We start from the raw sequence: 17,201 nt of genomic DNA, 5'->3' as shown, positions 1-17,201 counted from the left end.
AAAAAAAAAAAAAAAAAAGAAAGAAAGAAAGGAATAAAGAAAAGGAAGAACAACCTCAAGCCTCTAAATCTAACATTAACATTATAGGAAATTTCTACAAGGCTGAAGAACATGTTAAACTATGCCACAGAAATACAAATCAGCAAAGTCCAGACTGGGAAACATGACAGATGATCCAGTTTCTTCAACAAATAAATTGCAAAGAACAAAAAAGTGTAAGGGAGATGGAGATGAAACCTATAGATTAAAAGAGACATAAAAAGACCTAACAACCAATAGCAATGTGTGGGTATAACTGTGGTCTTTATTCAAACACTCGACTGTAAAAAAGAAAAAAACATTCATGAACCAATTCAAACACCAGATATTTAATGGAATTAAGGAATTTTCTAAAATGTGATAGTGGTTTTGTGGCTATGTTTTTTTAATCCTTATCTTTTGGAGATACACACTAAAATATTTATAGATGAAGTGATACAGTGTACAAATTTGTTTCAAAATAGTATAGAAAGGAGGAAGAATGGATGGAATTATTTTTTTTAAAAATGAAAATGTTGAATCTGGATAACAGGAGCCTACAGATTGATTATACTGTTTTATGTTCTATCTACTTTCCTATGTTTTAAATTCTCCATAATTAAAAGGTTAAAAAAACAAAATATTAACAGTAGTATTGAGGGATAAGATTTTAAGTGATTTTTGGTTTAAAAAGTTTTTTAAAATATTAACAGAGGTATTGAGGGTTACCATTTTAAGTGATTTTGGGTTTTTGGTCTTTATTTTGTTTTACCTTAACACTTTCCCATAGTTTCAAGTCATCTTCACTTGGCCTATATTACTGACAAAAGCTCTGTGACAGGAGAGACCAGATCTGTCTTGTTCACCTCTACATTCTCAGTGTGCCTAATGGTACCTAATAAAAACTTGTTAAATGAATAACCTCTCTTTAGAAAAATTATATTTCCTTTTAAAAGTATGTAATACCACTAAATTCAGGGGCTATGTTATTATCTTTTTTCTGCATTGTAAACATGAACTATATTTCTTTCAATAAAGTGAGGGCCTCAAATTTTATTCTGAAATGTGAGATATTTTGAGCATAATGGACTTCTTCAGGTTATTAAAAAAAAAAAAGACATTATCAAGCCTACAGGATTAACATGTAAAAAAACATGTATTAATGCCTGGCCAAATGCTGAGAACTAAGGGCCATTCAATTCTCTTTTAAAAAAAAAGTGAATATCAGAAATACAGTTACAAGGAAGGTAAACTGACAGATTTTGGGAAACTGTTTTATATTATCAACTAAGGTTGGACATATACATAGCTAATAACAGAGAAATTTTAATCCCAGATATACATATACTCATCAGAAATACATATGAGGTAGGGCCAAAAGATACAAAATATAAGAATATCTGGAGTGGTACTATAAATGATAATCCAAAATGGAAAAAAAACTAATGTCCAGGAGAGGTAAATAAGCTGTGGCATATTCATAAAATGAGATATTACACAGCAATAAAAATCAATAAACTACTGCTATATACATCAAGTGGAAGCATCTGACAAGCACAATGCTAGGCATAAGCGGTCAGCCCACAAGAAATATTGTATAATTCCATTTATGAAAAGTTCAATATCTCAATTATACCTGAATTTATTTTGTTTCTTTTTGGGGGGTGGAGGGGCAGAGGCAATTAGTTTTATTTGTTTATGTATGTATGTATTTATTTAAATGGAGGTACTGGGAATTGAACCCAGGGCCTCATGCATGCTAAGCCCTCATTCTACCACTGAGCTATACCCTCCCCCTCAACATACCTCAACTTTAAAAAAGCTCAAAAACTGGCAAAATGTGCTCAGTTTTGCTGTGAACCTACAACTGCTCTAAAAAAAATTATGTGTATTAATTTTTAAAAAACATGCAAACTACTGGATAGTGTTGGAGTCAGATAATGGGAAAATGGGAGAGAGTAATGACTGAGAGGAAAGGTAAGGTGGGCTTCTATTTCTTGACCTGGTGATGGTCATATGAGTGCATTCACTTTGTGATAATTCAGTGACCATACACTTAAGATCTGTGTACTTTACTATACATGCAAGTCAGCAAAAAAATTTTTTAATATACAAATACCAAATCCTCCCTGACCTTTAATAAAGACAGTCCACTAAAAGCTCCCAAACTTGAAAAATCTTTCTTTAAAAGTTAGAAAAAATAGTGCAGTAATTTCCCCACTCCAGTAGGAACTTAACTTATTCTGCTTATCCCAAGTCAAACCTAATAGTCCCAGTGGATTCTGGGTTTATATAAGAAAGGAGATGTTTTAAAGCCTATCTAGATTCCTTGGGCTCTTATCTACTACATAGATATGTACCATAAACAGGCACAGAAAAAGTACTCAACAAATATTTACTAATGATGCACAGCCCAAACTTTAAACAAACTCACATAGCAAAGTTTGAAATACACAGCACAGGTAAAATACACTCAACCTATTGGCCTAAAGAGTGCAACTTCCAAAAAGCCCACTTCTAGAAACTAAGATATTACATAATGTACTGTCTATAAGGAAGCGAACAATTTGTGACAACAGCTATCTATGGCAAGGGAAATTGGTCCTTTCCCTCTTCACTGCCGTCTGGCTCAGACAAAGCACAATCAACTTCCTGATAACATAGCTAAGCGAAAGGAACCCAGCAGCAACTCTGCTTCTAAGGGCAAGGACTACTCGAACCATGATATGATGAAAACCCAGCAGCAAGTTGTTAGCTAAGGCAGATGACAATAATGTTGAGTAAATAAGGTGAGAAGAAAGTACTTGACCTATCTCTTCTTACATCTGAAAACTCTAAAACTACTGTTTCTACTTTCTCACAGTGGTAATAAATCAAAATCTATCTTTGGAGTCTCTCAGGCTAGAATTAACCCACAATCATTAGGTGTCCTGAGTGTCCATCAGAGTTCACCTTCAAAGAGTTTCCCAGTAGTAACCATTCAGTTAATTAGATGGCTGATAAGTGATGATAAATTATGATAAGCTTTTCTAAGGGCAAGTCACAATATAAATCAACTTCCTATAGTTCTCATCACTAATGGCACTGTTATTCTGTTTTTAAAACACAAGTAATAAATGCTTAATATAGAAAATAATTTTTAAATAATACAAAGAAGTGAAACAAGAAAAGTACATGGAAATCATACATCAAACTTAAAAGAGCCAGAGTCTTTGGTCTTTTTGGTAAGCATAAAATATTACCTACTTGTGAAGGACCTGCCTCTAATGGTGGATTGCTGGCCTGAGAGATGCTGAGGCATTTGGTTTGCTAATGTGTCCAGGTGAGTGTAATTATTATACCAAGAAAACAACAATGAGCAAATCACACAGAAAGTCCAGCTGTAAAGCTGACTGGAGCTCTACAAACATAATAAAACTATCGACAAGGATGTTCATTGTAGCACTGTTTATAATAGCAAAATTATAAACTATAAATTATATACTGTTTATAATACCAAAATTTATAACAGCAAAACAAATTCTGAATGTTTATCAAAATGAAACTGGTTAAATTATGTATGCATGAATAATGGAATAGCATTTTGCAGCCATTAAAAGGAATAATTTAAATTCACATAAGCTGACAGGAAACTGCATTATTAAGTTTTTAAAAGTTGATTAATATTGTATACATCCATATACAGAATCTATATACTCATGTAATGAAATGTCTATGATGGGCAAGAAACAGTAAACCTCTAGAGAGTAAGAACAGGGAATGGAGACAGGAGAATTTTTTCCTTTTACTTCATATCCTAAACTGTTTGAATTTCTTATCATGCATATACATTACCTCTATAATAAAAACAAAACAATAAAAGCAGTGAACAAAACACTTAACAATGGTGTTGAAGCAGTGATAGGACCATGATGATTTTTATTTTCTTTTTTATACTTTTCTGAACTTTTTTTCCTTTTTTTTTTAATAGAGGTACTGGGGATTGAACCCAGGACCTCATGCATGCTAAGCACGTGCTCTACCACTGAGCTATACCCACTCCCTTCTTTTCTGCATTTTCTCAATTCTCTATGATTAACAATATACTAGCATATAGTGCTTTTTATACCCCTAGAACTATTTTTTGTTTTTGATTTTTTAACAAGTCAAGTGTGGTCAGTTCTGGTTCAAATTAGGGAGAGAAATCCACAGCTCAATTATGTGGCAATTACAAAGAAATATGAAAAGAATGAATTCTCAAAACACTTCTTTGCTTGGAGAAAGTAGTCATGAATACCAAGACATCAAAATTTAAAGGAAATCAATGATGTAGTTTACTGAAGTTGCTTAAGTGGTACTGGCTCCTATGAAAGCAAAAAGATACCAGTATTATGAGGAAAGCTGTGCCAATATTTGAGGACAGACTAACTGAATTCTATAAAAGAGTAGTTTTTTAAGATTCAAGTCTAACCTTCCACTCAATGTCAAAATTCCTTTTACCACTCATTCAATCTCTGCTTAAAGTATTCTATGTCAAAAAAAACCAAAAAACAAAAAACAAAACAAAACAAAACAAAAAGCCTAAGTAGTCCATTCCATTTGTTAAGAACAACTCTGTTAAAGTTCTTCCTTATATTAAGCTAAAATCTAATTTCCTGTAATTTTCAATCGCTGGTTGACTCATCCTAGTTATATCCCCTGGAATCACAGTTTTGTACACAATTTTTATTTACTATTATGATCCTCTCCTTAAATCTTCTCAAAAACTAAACCTCTGAATTCCCCAAATAGTTTCTACCTTCTTCACTATTCTAATTATTCTCCTCTGAAGAAATTCTAGTTTCTCAGTGTGTCCCTTAGAATCCAATACCCTCACTGGACACAAAATTCCAGATCTATCTGACCATTACTATTATCTCTTTTGTCTGGGTCACCATGAGCCTAACAGCACAAGACTAGTGGCTAGGGAGCACACAATTCATTGCCAAATTAGTGGCACTGTTCAGACCATAAGTAATTTATGTTTAAAGGAGTTTAAAAGATTAAAGAATGTAAAGGAGAAAAATCACTGCAGATTGAGGAACTGAGGAAGTTTTCAACAACAAAAGTAGACTAAGCTGGAAAAGAATACTTTTTTTTAATTGAAGTATAGTTATAGTTGATTTACAATGTTGTGTTAGTTTCTGGTATACAACAGAGTGATTTATTTATACACATATATATATTCTTTTTCATATTCTTTTTCATTATAGGTTATTACAAGCTATTGAATACAGTTCCCTGTGCTACCCTTTTTGAAAGAAATATTTTTTTGATAAGCAGAAAAACACAGAAAGACTATCTGAAAGACTATTTCAGAGGTACAAAAGTATAACAGTGCAAAGGCGGGAATGAACAAAATTAGTGCTAGAGCAAAGTATCTCTTTAAGGATAGGCAAGGATATAGGGCCAAAAAGGAGAGCTGGAGTCAGATTATTGACAGCCCTTAACCTGCAGGCAATATGGCATGATTAAAGGGTTAAATCAAGAAATTGACTTCTTGACTGAGATATCTGAGAATAATTAAATCAAACCAGTTTACCAATTTCTGCATCAAGTTAACTGAATTTTAACTACATGGGGAAAGTTTCAAACTCAGTTCTACTCCAAGATGAACTGAAATTTAGTTGTTCTATAATGTCACTACACAGGCTTCTTGTAGAATATGAACAACGCTCCTTATCTGCCAAAATATAATGCAAAGAATGTCATTTTAGAAAGACTTATTTTGATCCATTTCTGTAAGTTTCCCCAGGATGAATACTTTGCCATTTAAGGCGAATACTTCTATACAAGGCAGCCATTTGTTTCAGTAATTAATAATCTTCAAAAGACAATGACCTGCTGGTCTCTAATCCTCCAGGTTTAAAAGGAGAAATTTGACTAATGTAACATTAAAAGAGAAAGAACTTAGCTAAATAGCAGAATTTCTAGAAAATGGAAGCTGCCTTTCATTTAGAACAAATGAAAACAGTCGCAGCTCCTTCTCTGAAGTTTAAGTTCAATTAAATAGGAATTTCTGGTTTAATAGAGCTCCTGCCTGAAAAATCTTTCATAAGGGCTAGCTCTGTAATACGGTATAGCAATAGAGATTTAAATTGACCAAGAGACATTGCAAAACCCAACCTCTCCCAAATCCTGCTACTCAACAGCAGGGATCTAAAGGAATAAACAGATTCCCAGCTGCTGAGAGAAAAAGCAAAGCAAAATTCTCATTAATGAAAAATCAACCATGAAAGAAGAAAACTTCTATGTGTTTCATAATCCCTGGAAATAGCCAAATCCATTCTGAGTTAATGCAGATTTAACAAAACAGTAAAAGAGAACACAGGAAAGCAGGTCTGTTTGCCAAAAGCTGGGGGAAACACTTAACAGTGAAACCACAAACAACAATGCTTCTAATCCACAGAGCCAAAAGAAACATGAACTCTATCCAGTGAAGGGTACTAGGAAAAGGTTCTTGGGGATAAATTCTCTCTCACTCACAATCAAGCCACCTTATCCCATCTTGTTCAACCATGACAGGCTGTAACTTGAATTTCCCAGGATGAAATTCAATGGGTAATCCAAACCCTGCTTCTTCTGATCAGATAATCTCTAAAATCACAGTCCTTGCATTCATTCAAAACCAGCAATGAGCTTCTACCATGTCAGGCACCTGGAATACAAAAACCATTCAGAAACAAGTCTCTATCCTCAAGGAGCTTACTGAAGTCCATGCACCTCATCTCAAATCCCAAAGCTTGCCTTGAAGTACCTTCGGTGGGTCAAGCGTCCTCAGTGGAAAAGCAGCAAAGGCCTTCACCTTTAGTTACTGTGATAGAAGCTGAGTAAAGAAGTAAATCATACTTCATATGCTCTGCTCCAAAAGGAGCGAAACCGACACACCCTTCCAAGTCGAATAAGAGAATAATCTTAGCCTAGACTACACGGAAGGCGCAGGTGACAAAGACAAGCAATAGAGGGGTGCAAGCTAAAAAATACACTGTAAGGAGGTATGTGACAGCTGTACCACTCACTACACGTTCAAAGCGTGATAAAAAGAACCTGCTACCACTAAGCCAACTGTGGCTGTACGGTGCAGGGAGAAGGAAGAAAAGAACAGAGGACTGCCTGCTGTTACCAGACACCAACTCTCCGCGGTCCCTGGCTCGTCCACTTTCGCTAGAGAAGAGCGACAGTCCCTGTTTAAGAGGATCTGGGCCTGCCAGCCAACACTGTCACACGGCCACCAGAACGGAGAGGTAACAGCCCCTCAAAGGAGCATGAGGAAAAAGAGAGCGGGAAAGAACTCTTTTAATGTTTATAAATGAGTTAACGTAATTGTTCCGTGACGCACGGACTGGAAGTGAAGTTTGGAAAAGGTGTTAATCCAACGCCCACTGGAGGCTCGTAGAGACCCCTCCGCGCCCTCCAACCTCAATCCGCGCACTCACCGCGCACGCAAAGCAGCGACATGGCCGAGGCGCCGGCGAGCCTCCGCCGAACCTCCGCCGCGTCGCCGCACCCGGCCGCTCCTTCTTTCCTCTCAGCAGGTGCTCCCGCTGCTCCCGCTATCGGCCTCGCGGGTCTGGCCGCTCCTCATGGTACCCGTCGCAGGCAGCGTCCCGCCGCTGTCTCGGACCCGCTCCAATTTTCACCGTCTGAGCCGGCCCCGGATAGCGGTGAGTACCGGGCGGCAGGCGGGAGACTGGGCGCGGCACCGCGGCGCCATCACTGGGAGGCAGGAGCGAGCGGGACTCCCTCCCCTCACTCCACTCGGGATCCGAGAGAGCGCCGGGAGGGAGCCAACCCGGGGTGCCCCGCCTCCCAGCCAATCAACTCACGCCTAGTCCGCCGACCCCGCCCCACTACGAGCACATAGGAGGTGGAGTCCCCTTCCTCTTTCCTTAGTGAAAGAATGAAGGCAGCTCCGCCCACTAATACGGCTTAAGGCAGGGAGGGGCGGGTTTCCCCCCCTCACCTGTGCGAGGCGGGAATTGAAGCCTTCTGCTCCTCCTACATGGGCGTGGCTTTCACCCAAGAACAGATTATTTTCATTGAAGAATTTCCATTGGACTTCCTTAAAGAGTCTGTCCCTTACAGCTGACGGAGTACCTACCTGTAATAATTTAACAAGATAGTACCAAACAGCAAGTAAGTTTTAATTAGCAGCTACGAAAAGAAAAAAAAAGCGTAAAGTAAAATGTCTGGAGACCTCAGTTCTTTTCCAGACCTTTTTTCATGCGCTCCATTGTATTTCCAATGTCTGTAATACTGCCTAGTATATAGTAATCAGTCCGTAAATATTTACTGAATGAAGGATGGAGGGATTAGATAGTCGTTTTAAACTGAACACTTCTGGCAAGATGATGTATATACATGCAAGGAAGTGAAAAAGACCAGAGCGGAAAACAGGAAGGTGCATAGTATGATGAACAGATCCTAGTATGATGCACAGATCCGATGCCTCCTCCAACCCAAAATTAGGATTTAATTGGTTTGGGATAGAGCTCAGGCATCGTATCTTTTGAAAGCTCCCCAGATGATTCTAATGTGATGCCAGGGTTGAGCACCATTAGACTAGATGCTTCCTCAGTCCTCATTAGCCCAGCTCAAATTTCCCCGTTTGCAAGCACTTGGCTCAGTAGGATTCTGCCTGCCAGACTTGGGGACGGTCTATTAAATAAACAGGGTCTTTGCCCTCTAAAAGCAAACCTAGTTACCATATGATTCCTCTCGCTGGAATAGGTGCTATGAGAGAGTGACGCTCAAAATGCTGTAACTACGAACCTGGAGAAGGAAAGAAGACTTGATCTATCCAGTGTTTATCCAAATTTGGAGGAATACCCTAAGGAAGATTTTGAGCAGGGCAACTCAGCCAGCCTAATCAACAAAGAAGCCTGACCCTAAAGACAATAGGCAATCTCTGGGCTGCTGGAAGTTGAAATACTTAGCTATTTAGCCCAGCTGTTCTAAACTGCAAGAGCCAGGGACTAAAAATGTGTTGAACTTCTGGTTTCTGGAACTGACTGAGAATAGAGACAACAAAAAACAAACTTCTTCTCGAACCAGGGATTCTCCTAGGGGATGCAGTGGCCAGCCAACAAAGGATGGAAAGTCACACCGCCCTTGAAAATAGCATAGAGGAGTGGGAAACAACCTAATAAAATTGTGAAGAGCATGAACTTTGGAGCCAATCAGATTCACCTGGTATATTATCTATTGTCATGTGACAAATTACCCCAAAATTTAGGGGCCTAAAACAACACTTATCATCTCACAGTTTCTGTGGGTCAAGAATCTGGGTATGGCTTAATTTGATCCTCTGATTAAAGGTTTCTCCACAGTCTGCAATTCAAGTGCCATCTTGACTGCAGAAGGATCCACTTCCCAGCTCACTCATATGACTGTCGTCAGGACTCAGTTTCTCCGGGACTCAAACTGACAGCCTCAGTTTCTTATTGGCTATATGGACCTCTCCAGTATGGCAGCTTGCTTCATCAAAGCATACAACCTGAGAAGGCAATAGAGTCTACTAGCAAAACAGAAGACACAATCTTTTGTAACCTAATAATAGAAGTGACACCTCATTTTTTGCTGTATTCTATTCAACAGAAGCAAGTCATGCTTAAGGGAAGGGGATTACACGAGGACATGAATACCACCCTGCAGCAGGATCACTGGGGGGCCATCTTAGAATTCTGCCTACCATACCTGGATTTGAGTCCTCGCTCTGGTATTTGTGACCTTGAGCAAGCTATGTGACCTCAATTTCCCAGGGAATAAATAATAGTACCTACTTCATAAGATGGTTTTGAGGTTTAAATGAGTAAATGCATTTAAATTACCTGGTACATACTAAGTGCCCCATACATATTCATTATTACTTAGATTGTGGGCATGAGAGGGGAATGTGGCTGGGAGGTAGTAAGAGACTAAGCAGAGCAGGAGTCATTGTCTGAGAGTTGTGATGTAGGCTCTGAGGCATCCCAGTTTCCCTGTTAAAAGTTTGGAGGAAGGAAGCAATAGAGTCCTCTGCTCTCCAGGCACTCGACCAGGACCAGTTAGACTCAACAGCAAGGCAACTGTACCTTCAGAAGAAACTCAAACGGGGATAGAAAGCCAGAGCCTCCATGCCCCACTGTCTTCATTAGTTTTTCCAGAACAGTACTTAAGTTCTTCAGCATTTGAATGGAATTCACACTTAGATTTAGCTGGCAGGTGGCTGAGAGCTAAGATTCTAAGATCCAGGAAATGAGGAAGAATGAGAGAGGGACCCAAGAAAGTAGGTAATAAAGGGAACCCAAGAATCTCAAGGATAAACCCAAAATGCCCAGGATTGTCTTTACTGATGTCTTTTTGGGAGTTCTCAGGTAGAAGGAGCAGACTAGCATAAGAACCCTTTTGCAGGGGACCCTCTACCAGCTTTATGACTATCTTTAAGCCATGCTCCAAGGCCATTAAAATGTTACCCTGCCTGCAAGTTCCATATCTTTTGGGAAATGTTTCCCAATGTCTCCATAGAGAAATTTAAAAAAAGTAACTCAATTCAACAAATATTTATTAAGTACCTTTTAGGTCAGGCATAGAGAAAGCATACAAAGGTAAATAAATCATCCTTATCCTTAAATAGTTTATAAGGTGATAGGAAAGATCTGTGAGAGATAATGAGGAAGAACTAAACCAGGGCAATAAATATGGAACTGGGGGTCGGGGGAGGAGAAGGACAATCCCCTTAACATTTCCCATGATGTTAAGGAGCCAAAAGTGATAGAACTTGGCACATGATGACTATGAATATAGTAGAGAATATCCTTTCTTTTGTTGCCAATGATTGGATGAGAAGGTAAGGGAGAGAGCTTTAAAGTCAGATTGGCTAAAAGGAAGATGCTGTAATTAATGAGAGATAGGAAATCCAGCAAGAACAGTTTGGGGAGAAAGAAGTATTTCCTTTGGAAACGTATATTAAGTTTGAGATTGCCTGGGATAACCTTCAGATATACTCATTAGACAGCAGATGATGTAGAATTGGATACTGAGAGAGCAGTCCAGGCTATAGATAGAGATTTCAATCAATCAAGATGTAATTACTTTAGCCCCTATTTTGTTGATAAATAAAATGAGGGAAATCCAGAGCACAAACCCAGTTGTATCGTTCACCAGAACTCAGGCAGTTAGCCATAATGTTATATTGCCTTTCAAGTACCAGAGGAATTGAGCAGAAGCTATGCAAGGAATCAAGACAGGCTTCACAAGGGGAGTAGCATATAGGGGAGATGGATCTTAAAGTATAGAAAGGACTGGACATGAAAAGAAGGAAGAAAAAGCATTCCACACTCAGAAAATAAATAGCATAAACAAATCAGGACATGAAAACACCAAACTGTACAGGTATTTAAGAATAAGCTGCAACGATTTTGAAAGTTGGAGCTGTAATTTTGCCAGGAGACTACAGAATGAGAAACGAGCAAAGGTCAGCTTACAGAGAACATCTACTGGAAGTAGGAAGAAAAGAAAGAAAAGGAATGGTCAGAGAGAAAAACAGGAAAATAAGCAAACCAGTTCTACACACTTCCATTATAAATCTTACCTTATTGAAGAGTAATTGCATATCTATTTGTTCTTTAGACATTTCCACAGCTCCCCATCAGCAAAGTATATATTTTCCCTATCTTTCCTAACACAGAGCACACCTGACCTAGATGCCCCAAACAAGATTTACTGACTAATTGAATAAATGAATGTGAGTGAATGAAAATGTTTTAAGAATTGGTTATTGTCAAAAGGATACAAAGCTGGATATTATTCAAAATGGTGAGGACAGATTTCAATCAGTAATATACTGTTGCAATAAGGAAAATGGTCTAGTATGAACTGAACTCCACTTCAATTTGTACAGAAGTGACTGGGAATTTTAAAGGGAGAATGAAAGAACAGGGAGGAGGTTGAGAGGGTGGGCTCAGTAGACTCAGATAAGTGAAAAATTACAAGATGCTAGAAGGGAAGGGGTTGGTCCATACAAAATACACCCAGGTTTGCTAACTGGTGCTTATTGAAGTTAGGCTCCTACCCTCCCACAGAGACTCGGAGACAGGGGCCTGATCTTTAGGTGCTGGCTGGAACAACCAGTGAATTTTTTTTGACAGCCTTGAGTGTTCTCAAGCAGATTCTTTAAGAGAGGCTAGAGTCATCCTTAGGAATGCAATCTTGAGCTGTTAGAAACTATGTTAGTGTTTGTTCAAGTGTTTATAGGCTAAGGTTGAGGACAAGTCCAAAAGAGGGCTCAGTGGAACCTGGCTATAGTTTGGTCAACGAGAGAATCTTTGTCATTAGTAAGTATTATTGAATGCTGCAGAGATCTCTTTTTAACAGCTTTATTGAGATATAATTTATATATCATAAAATCACCCGTTTCAAGTGTACAATTCAATGATTTTTAGTAAATTTTCAAAGTTGTGCAACCATTACCACAATCTAATTTTAGAACATTTCCATTGTTCCCCCAAAAGTCTCCTTGTATACATTTGCAGTCACTCTCTGTTCCCATCTCTAACCCCAGGCAAGTACTAATCTATTTTTTATCTCTATAAACTTGCTTTTCTGTACCTTTCATGTAAATGGAACTATGCAATGACAAAAAGACACCATGTCTTTTCTGTCTGGTTTCATTCACTTAATATAATGTTTTTGAGATTTATCCATATTGCAACATTTATCAATATTTCATTACTTTTTAGTGATGAATAGTGTACCATTGCATGGATAGGATTTTGTTTGTCTATTCACTATTTGATGGACATTTGAGTTGTTTGCAGTTTGGGACTATTGAGACCAGTGCTACCATGAATAATCACATATAGGTCTGTGTGTGGACATAAGAAACTATCAAATTGTTTTTCAAAGTAGCTACCCCATATTTCATTCCCACCAGCAATGTATAAAGATTTCAATTTTTCCATATCTGTACTAACACTTGTTTGTTGTAGCCATTTTAGATGTGTATTTATGTAGTGATATCTCATGATTTTAATTTGCATCTCTCTAAAGGCAAATAATGTTGAGCACCTTTTCATGTTCTTCTTAGGAATTCATGTATCTTCTTTGGTGAAATTCATCCTATTCAAGTACTTTGCCCATTTTTAATTAGGTTTGTCTTCTTGTTATGCTGCAGAGATCTTGAGGACTGAGAAAGGGCCTTTGAATTTGGCAATTTGAGATCACTGCTATGGTAGACAATTGTCATTTGGGGAGCTTCCCAACATTTTAAAAACACATTATATTTCACACTTTTCTAGAACCTAGACATTCATCTTCCTAGTTTCACAATGGCTTCCTTACCCACCTTCTCTCAGGCTTCAAAACAGAAGAAGCCATCATGAAGAGGCAGGTGCCCTGTGGATTATATTCTCCGAAGAAGGCAGTGTTTGGGCCTCCAGCTTTCAGAGTCAGTAGTGACAGGTGATCTGGTCTAAGTCATGGACCTCTGTGACATTTGTTGTGAAGTCTATGCCCAGAGCAATGGCAATTGGGGTCTTTGCCAGTTTAGTTCTGTGGTATAATTTGGGTACTTCTCATTCTTGACTGCTTAGCCTCCAAGCTTTCCAGAGATTATATTAATTTCCCAATGACCCAATTTTTTTTTTTCTGCTTAAACTAGCTTGAGTGGATTCTACTGTTTGCAAGAAGAATCACAACTGGTGACCTTTGAAGGTTTTCAAAGGCAGAACCTGAATCCATACTGAAAACTGGTAAAGAATAAAAGAAGTAAAGGTAATAAATTGTAGACACTTCTTTAAAATGTCTGACATTTAGGAGATTTATTAACTTATCACAAATCCAAAAGAAAATGCAAATTAAAACAGTCAAGAAATAATTTTCAACCTATGAAATTAGCAAAATTAGAGAAAAGTTATAAATCCCAAAGCAGCAAAACTAGACTAGAAATGTTACTCCCATGCTTAAAATCCATGCTTTCCCTGGCATGTCTGGAACACAGTAACTATTGTCAAATGAACAAAATTCCACTTGTGGGAATTATATTTCACAAAAATAATTCAAATAGAGAAGGAAAACCCTGTGCAAAAAAATACTTGTACAAAGATTATCTTACTAGTGAAATCTGAAAATCAATGCCGAACAATTCAAAGAATTTCAATAAATCATTTATTCATTCCTATTAAGTAATTACTGAATACCTGTTTATGAGTAACACTGTAATCTTATACAAAGAGACAAATATCAGAAGAGGTGGCCATACAAGAGATGCAGGGGTTCATACATTTAAGAAAAATTTATTGACTATCTATGAGGTACTACACATAGTGCTACAAATACAAAAAGGAACAAGACATTCCTTCAAAGAATGCACAGTCTGGGGATAAACAGACTGTGAAAAGTGCTATAATCATGGTTAGGATAAAGAAGACAATTGTTTGTGCATATGTACTTAGAGGTTTTAGAGCTGCTTAAATACTTAAAAAGTTGGGGTTATTTTAACTTAGCAAATACACACAAACTCACTTTTACTTTCAAGAATAGACAAAAATACATACCTCTCTTCATGAGTTTAAGTCTAGGAAGAATGAGATTGCTTGGATAATTGGAATCCACAAATGATTCCGAAAACTTAATTTTAGCCAACTTTTCAAATCTTAACTATCCACTCTCCCCTAGGACGTCGTGACAAAGGAACAGAATGAAATAGCAGGAAAAGCACTGAGCCAGTCTTCCCAGTTCTATTATTACATACTTCCTACAGTGTACCAGATGTCAGAGCTGGGCTGGACTTCAGAGATTGTCTAGTGCATCCTCAGGCAGGGAAATAAGATATACAGAGTAGAAGTAACTAGAATAGGACCGACTGCAAAGTAAGCTTCTGAGTTTCAGTTCCATGGCCTCCATCACAGGGCCACTGAGAATTTAAAAAGGCAGCAAATATGAACACGTGAATGGTAAAGCCCTCTGCAAATAAGATGACTCATCCTTAGAACCTGGGGCAAAACCTCATGATAGATGCAGGAGGCAGACATGAGACCTGGCCTGGCTGCTGCCAGCTCTCTTCCAATAGCTCACTTCTTGACTTGGTCTAGCCACGCTGGCCTTCTTTATTTCCCTTAAAAAGCACCAGATTCATGCCCTCAAATCCTTTGCTGTGCTTTCCTGCAGCATCTCACCGCTGGGGGTTGGGGTGCAAGCTGCTGTGCGGGATTTGGAAGCCTCAGGCTCATGAGTGTGCAGGGTGTGTTCATGCGCGCGCGCGCGTGTGTGTATACGTGTATGTGACTGAGGTGTCTGTATGGGTTGCCTTTTGGTAGCTTTGAGATGGTCACCAGATTGTTTTGTAATGACCACCCCCTTGCCTCAGTATTTCCAGTTTCTTGTGTAGTGAACAATCAGCAGCTAAAAAAAAGCACCAAATCCATTTCTACCTTAAGATTTCTGCACTTACTATTCCCAGTGCTAGTACAGTCTGCCCTGCAATCTCTGCCCATCTGACCCATTCTTGTCCTTAACCCTACAGGTACCTCTTCAGTAATGCCTTTCCTGGCTACCCAATCTAAATGCATTCCCATCACTCTACTGTATTGTTACGGAAATGACAGGCCAGCCAAGAAACAAGCACCACTCGGAGGGTTGGAGTACTCAGATGTATTAGGCCGGCAGGCTCAGAGGGGCTTCTGCTCCAAAGCTCTGAGCACCTCCAAGACGTGCACATGAGGTTTTATAGGGTTAAGTACAAGCTTGGGGTATTAGGCCAATAGGCATGAAACAGCTTTAGCAGCATCATTATCACAAAAGTGGAGGCAGGGAGGCAGCAAACCAACATTCCAAAGCCAGATATGTATCTTTGAAAATCCAGCTGGCTAGCAAAAAAACATGAACAGCAAACCAACACTAATTAACTTAGATTTACGAGTTAGTCCAGCAGAACTCAGATCAGTATTCCGATATTAGATTTGTGAGTTATCTTGTTAGCCCAGCCCGGCTTTTCCTTCACAGTATCATCTTTATCACATCACCTTATTTTCATCATAGCACTCCCTTAATTATCTATTATCCATTTTTATTTATTGCCTATTTCCCTGTAAAGAACATAACCTTCATGAGAGGAAAGATAAACATTTCTACCTATTGGAAAAAATTACCCAAGACTTGGAAATAAGCAAAAGAAATTACTGGGGTATACTTTTTGTTTTAGTACTGGGCACTGTTTAGAGCATAACCCAGCAAATGTTTTCTGTAAAGGACCATAGAGTAAATATTTAGGCTTTGTGAGCCAAAGAAAGTAAAATTAAAGCTATTAAATGGGCATTTACATAACAAGGGAGAAATTTTTCCACAGTTTTTAAATAGATAACATTCAAAACAAAATAATAATAATTTTTGGTAATATAGGGTGACTGATGAGAAGAATGAACTTCTTTTGAGGACTATATGTTTTGCTTCCTTGGGGTTCAAAGTATCATCAAAATCAACTACAAATGTTAATTTGTTAATGTTGGTCTGTAATGAGATTATATGTATCTCACCTGTCTTTTAACACCTGATAGGTGTTGCTATATAGTTATATCAGTCCATGAGCATGTGATTCAATTGAACATATTCATTGCTTGGAAAACAGTTATAAAATTCTATTACATTCTCCTCTTGATATTTGCTCAAAAGATCATAATAAATTTTAGCACTGCTAAGCCATCAAGATTTTCAGCTTTTATTTCCAACAACAACAACAAAAAACAAACAAGGAATTGATGACAATTTAATTTTGTGAGCGCAAATGAAGTCAATGTCTGACATTACTAGTTTAATAACACACGATAAATTCACATATTTTCTGCAAAGTACCTTATGCAGTAAAAAGCCATACACTTTAAACACATTACAGTTTCACAAGGCTTGTAAATCTATTGAACTAAACCTTTTTTTCTGCTCTACATACTTTTTACCACCATCAGTTTTAACACATCTTAGCAGATTCCACCTTGGGTTGTTTTTAAATTAGTGTTTTCTCAACTTCCTTGAAAACATTTTTACCTGTAATTGTTTCATACAGACTTTTCATAGAGGATGATTCTTCAGTCACTTCAAATTGATCATTGATTTATTAAATAAACAGCAACATGAACAGTATTGGTAACATGGACTCATCAAGAGCCCAGGAAAACAACTTGAAATAATTTTCT

At 38.0% G+C, this 17,201-nt stretch overlaps 1 protein-coding gene across 7 annotated transcripts in view; it reads right to left on the bottom strand.

Moving 5' to 3' along the window:
* The window catches only part of LOC102504108 (protein unc-13 homolog B), a 167,050-nt gene extending 159,238 nt beyond the window's left edge, over positions 1–7,812 (bottom strand). For all 7 annotated transcript variants that reach the window (XM_014561924.2, XM_014561932.2, XM_032477923.1 and 4 more), the window contains exon 1: positions 7,473–7,812. In XM_014561924.2, the coding sequence (XP_014417410.1) occupies positions 7,473–7,494 (22 nt within the window). In that variant the 5' untranslated portion in view covers positions 7,495–7,812. The remainder of the gene's footprint in view (positions 1–7,472) is intronic.
* Positions 7,813–17,201: the final 9,389 nt, after the last annotated feature.

This window comes from Camelus ferus, chromosome 4 (assembly GCF_009834535.1).
Source record: "Camelus ferus isolate YT-003-E chromosome 4, BCGSAC_Cfer_1.0, whole genome shotgun sequence".
Taxonomy (NCBI): domain Eukaryota; kingdom Metazoa; phylum Chordata; class Mammalia; order Artiodactyla; family Camelidae; genus Camelus; species Camelus ferus.
Note: the sequence above shows the minus strand (reverse complement) of the source record. Positions and strands in the feature narration are given on the sequence as shown.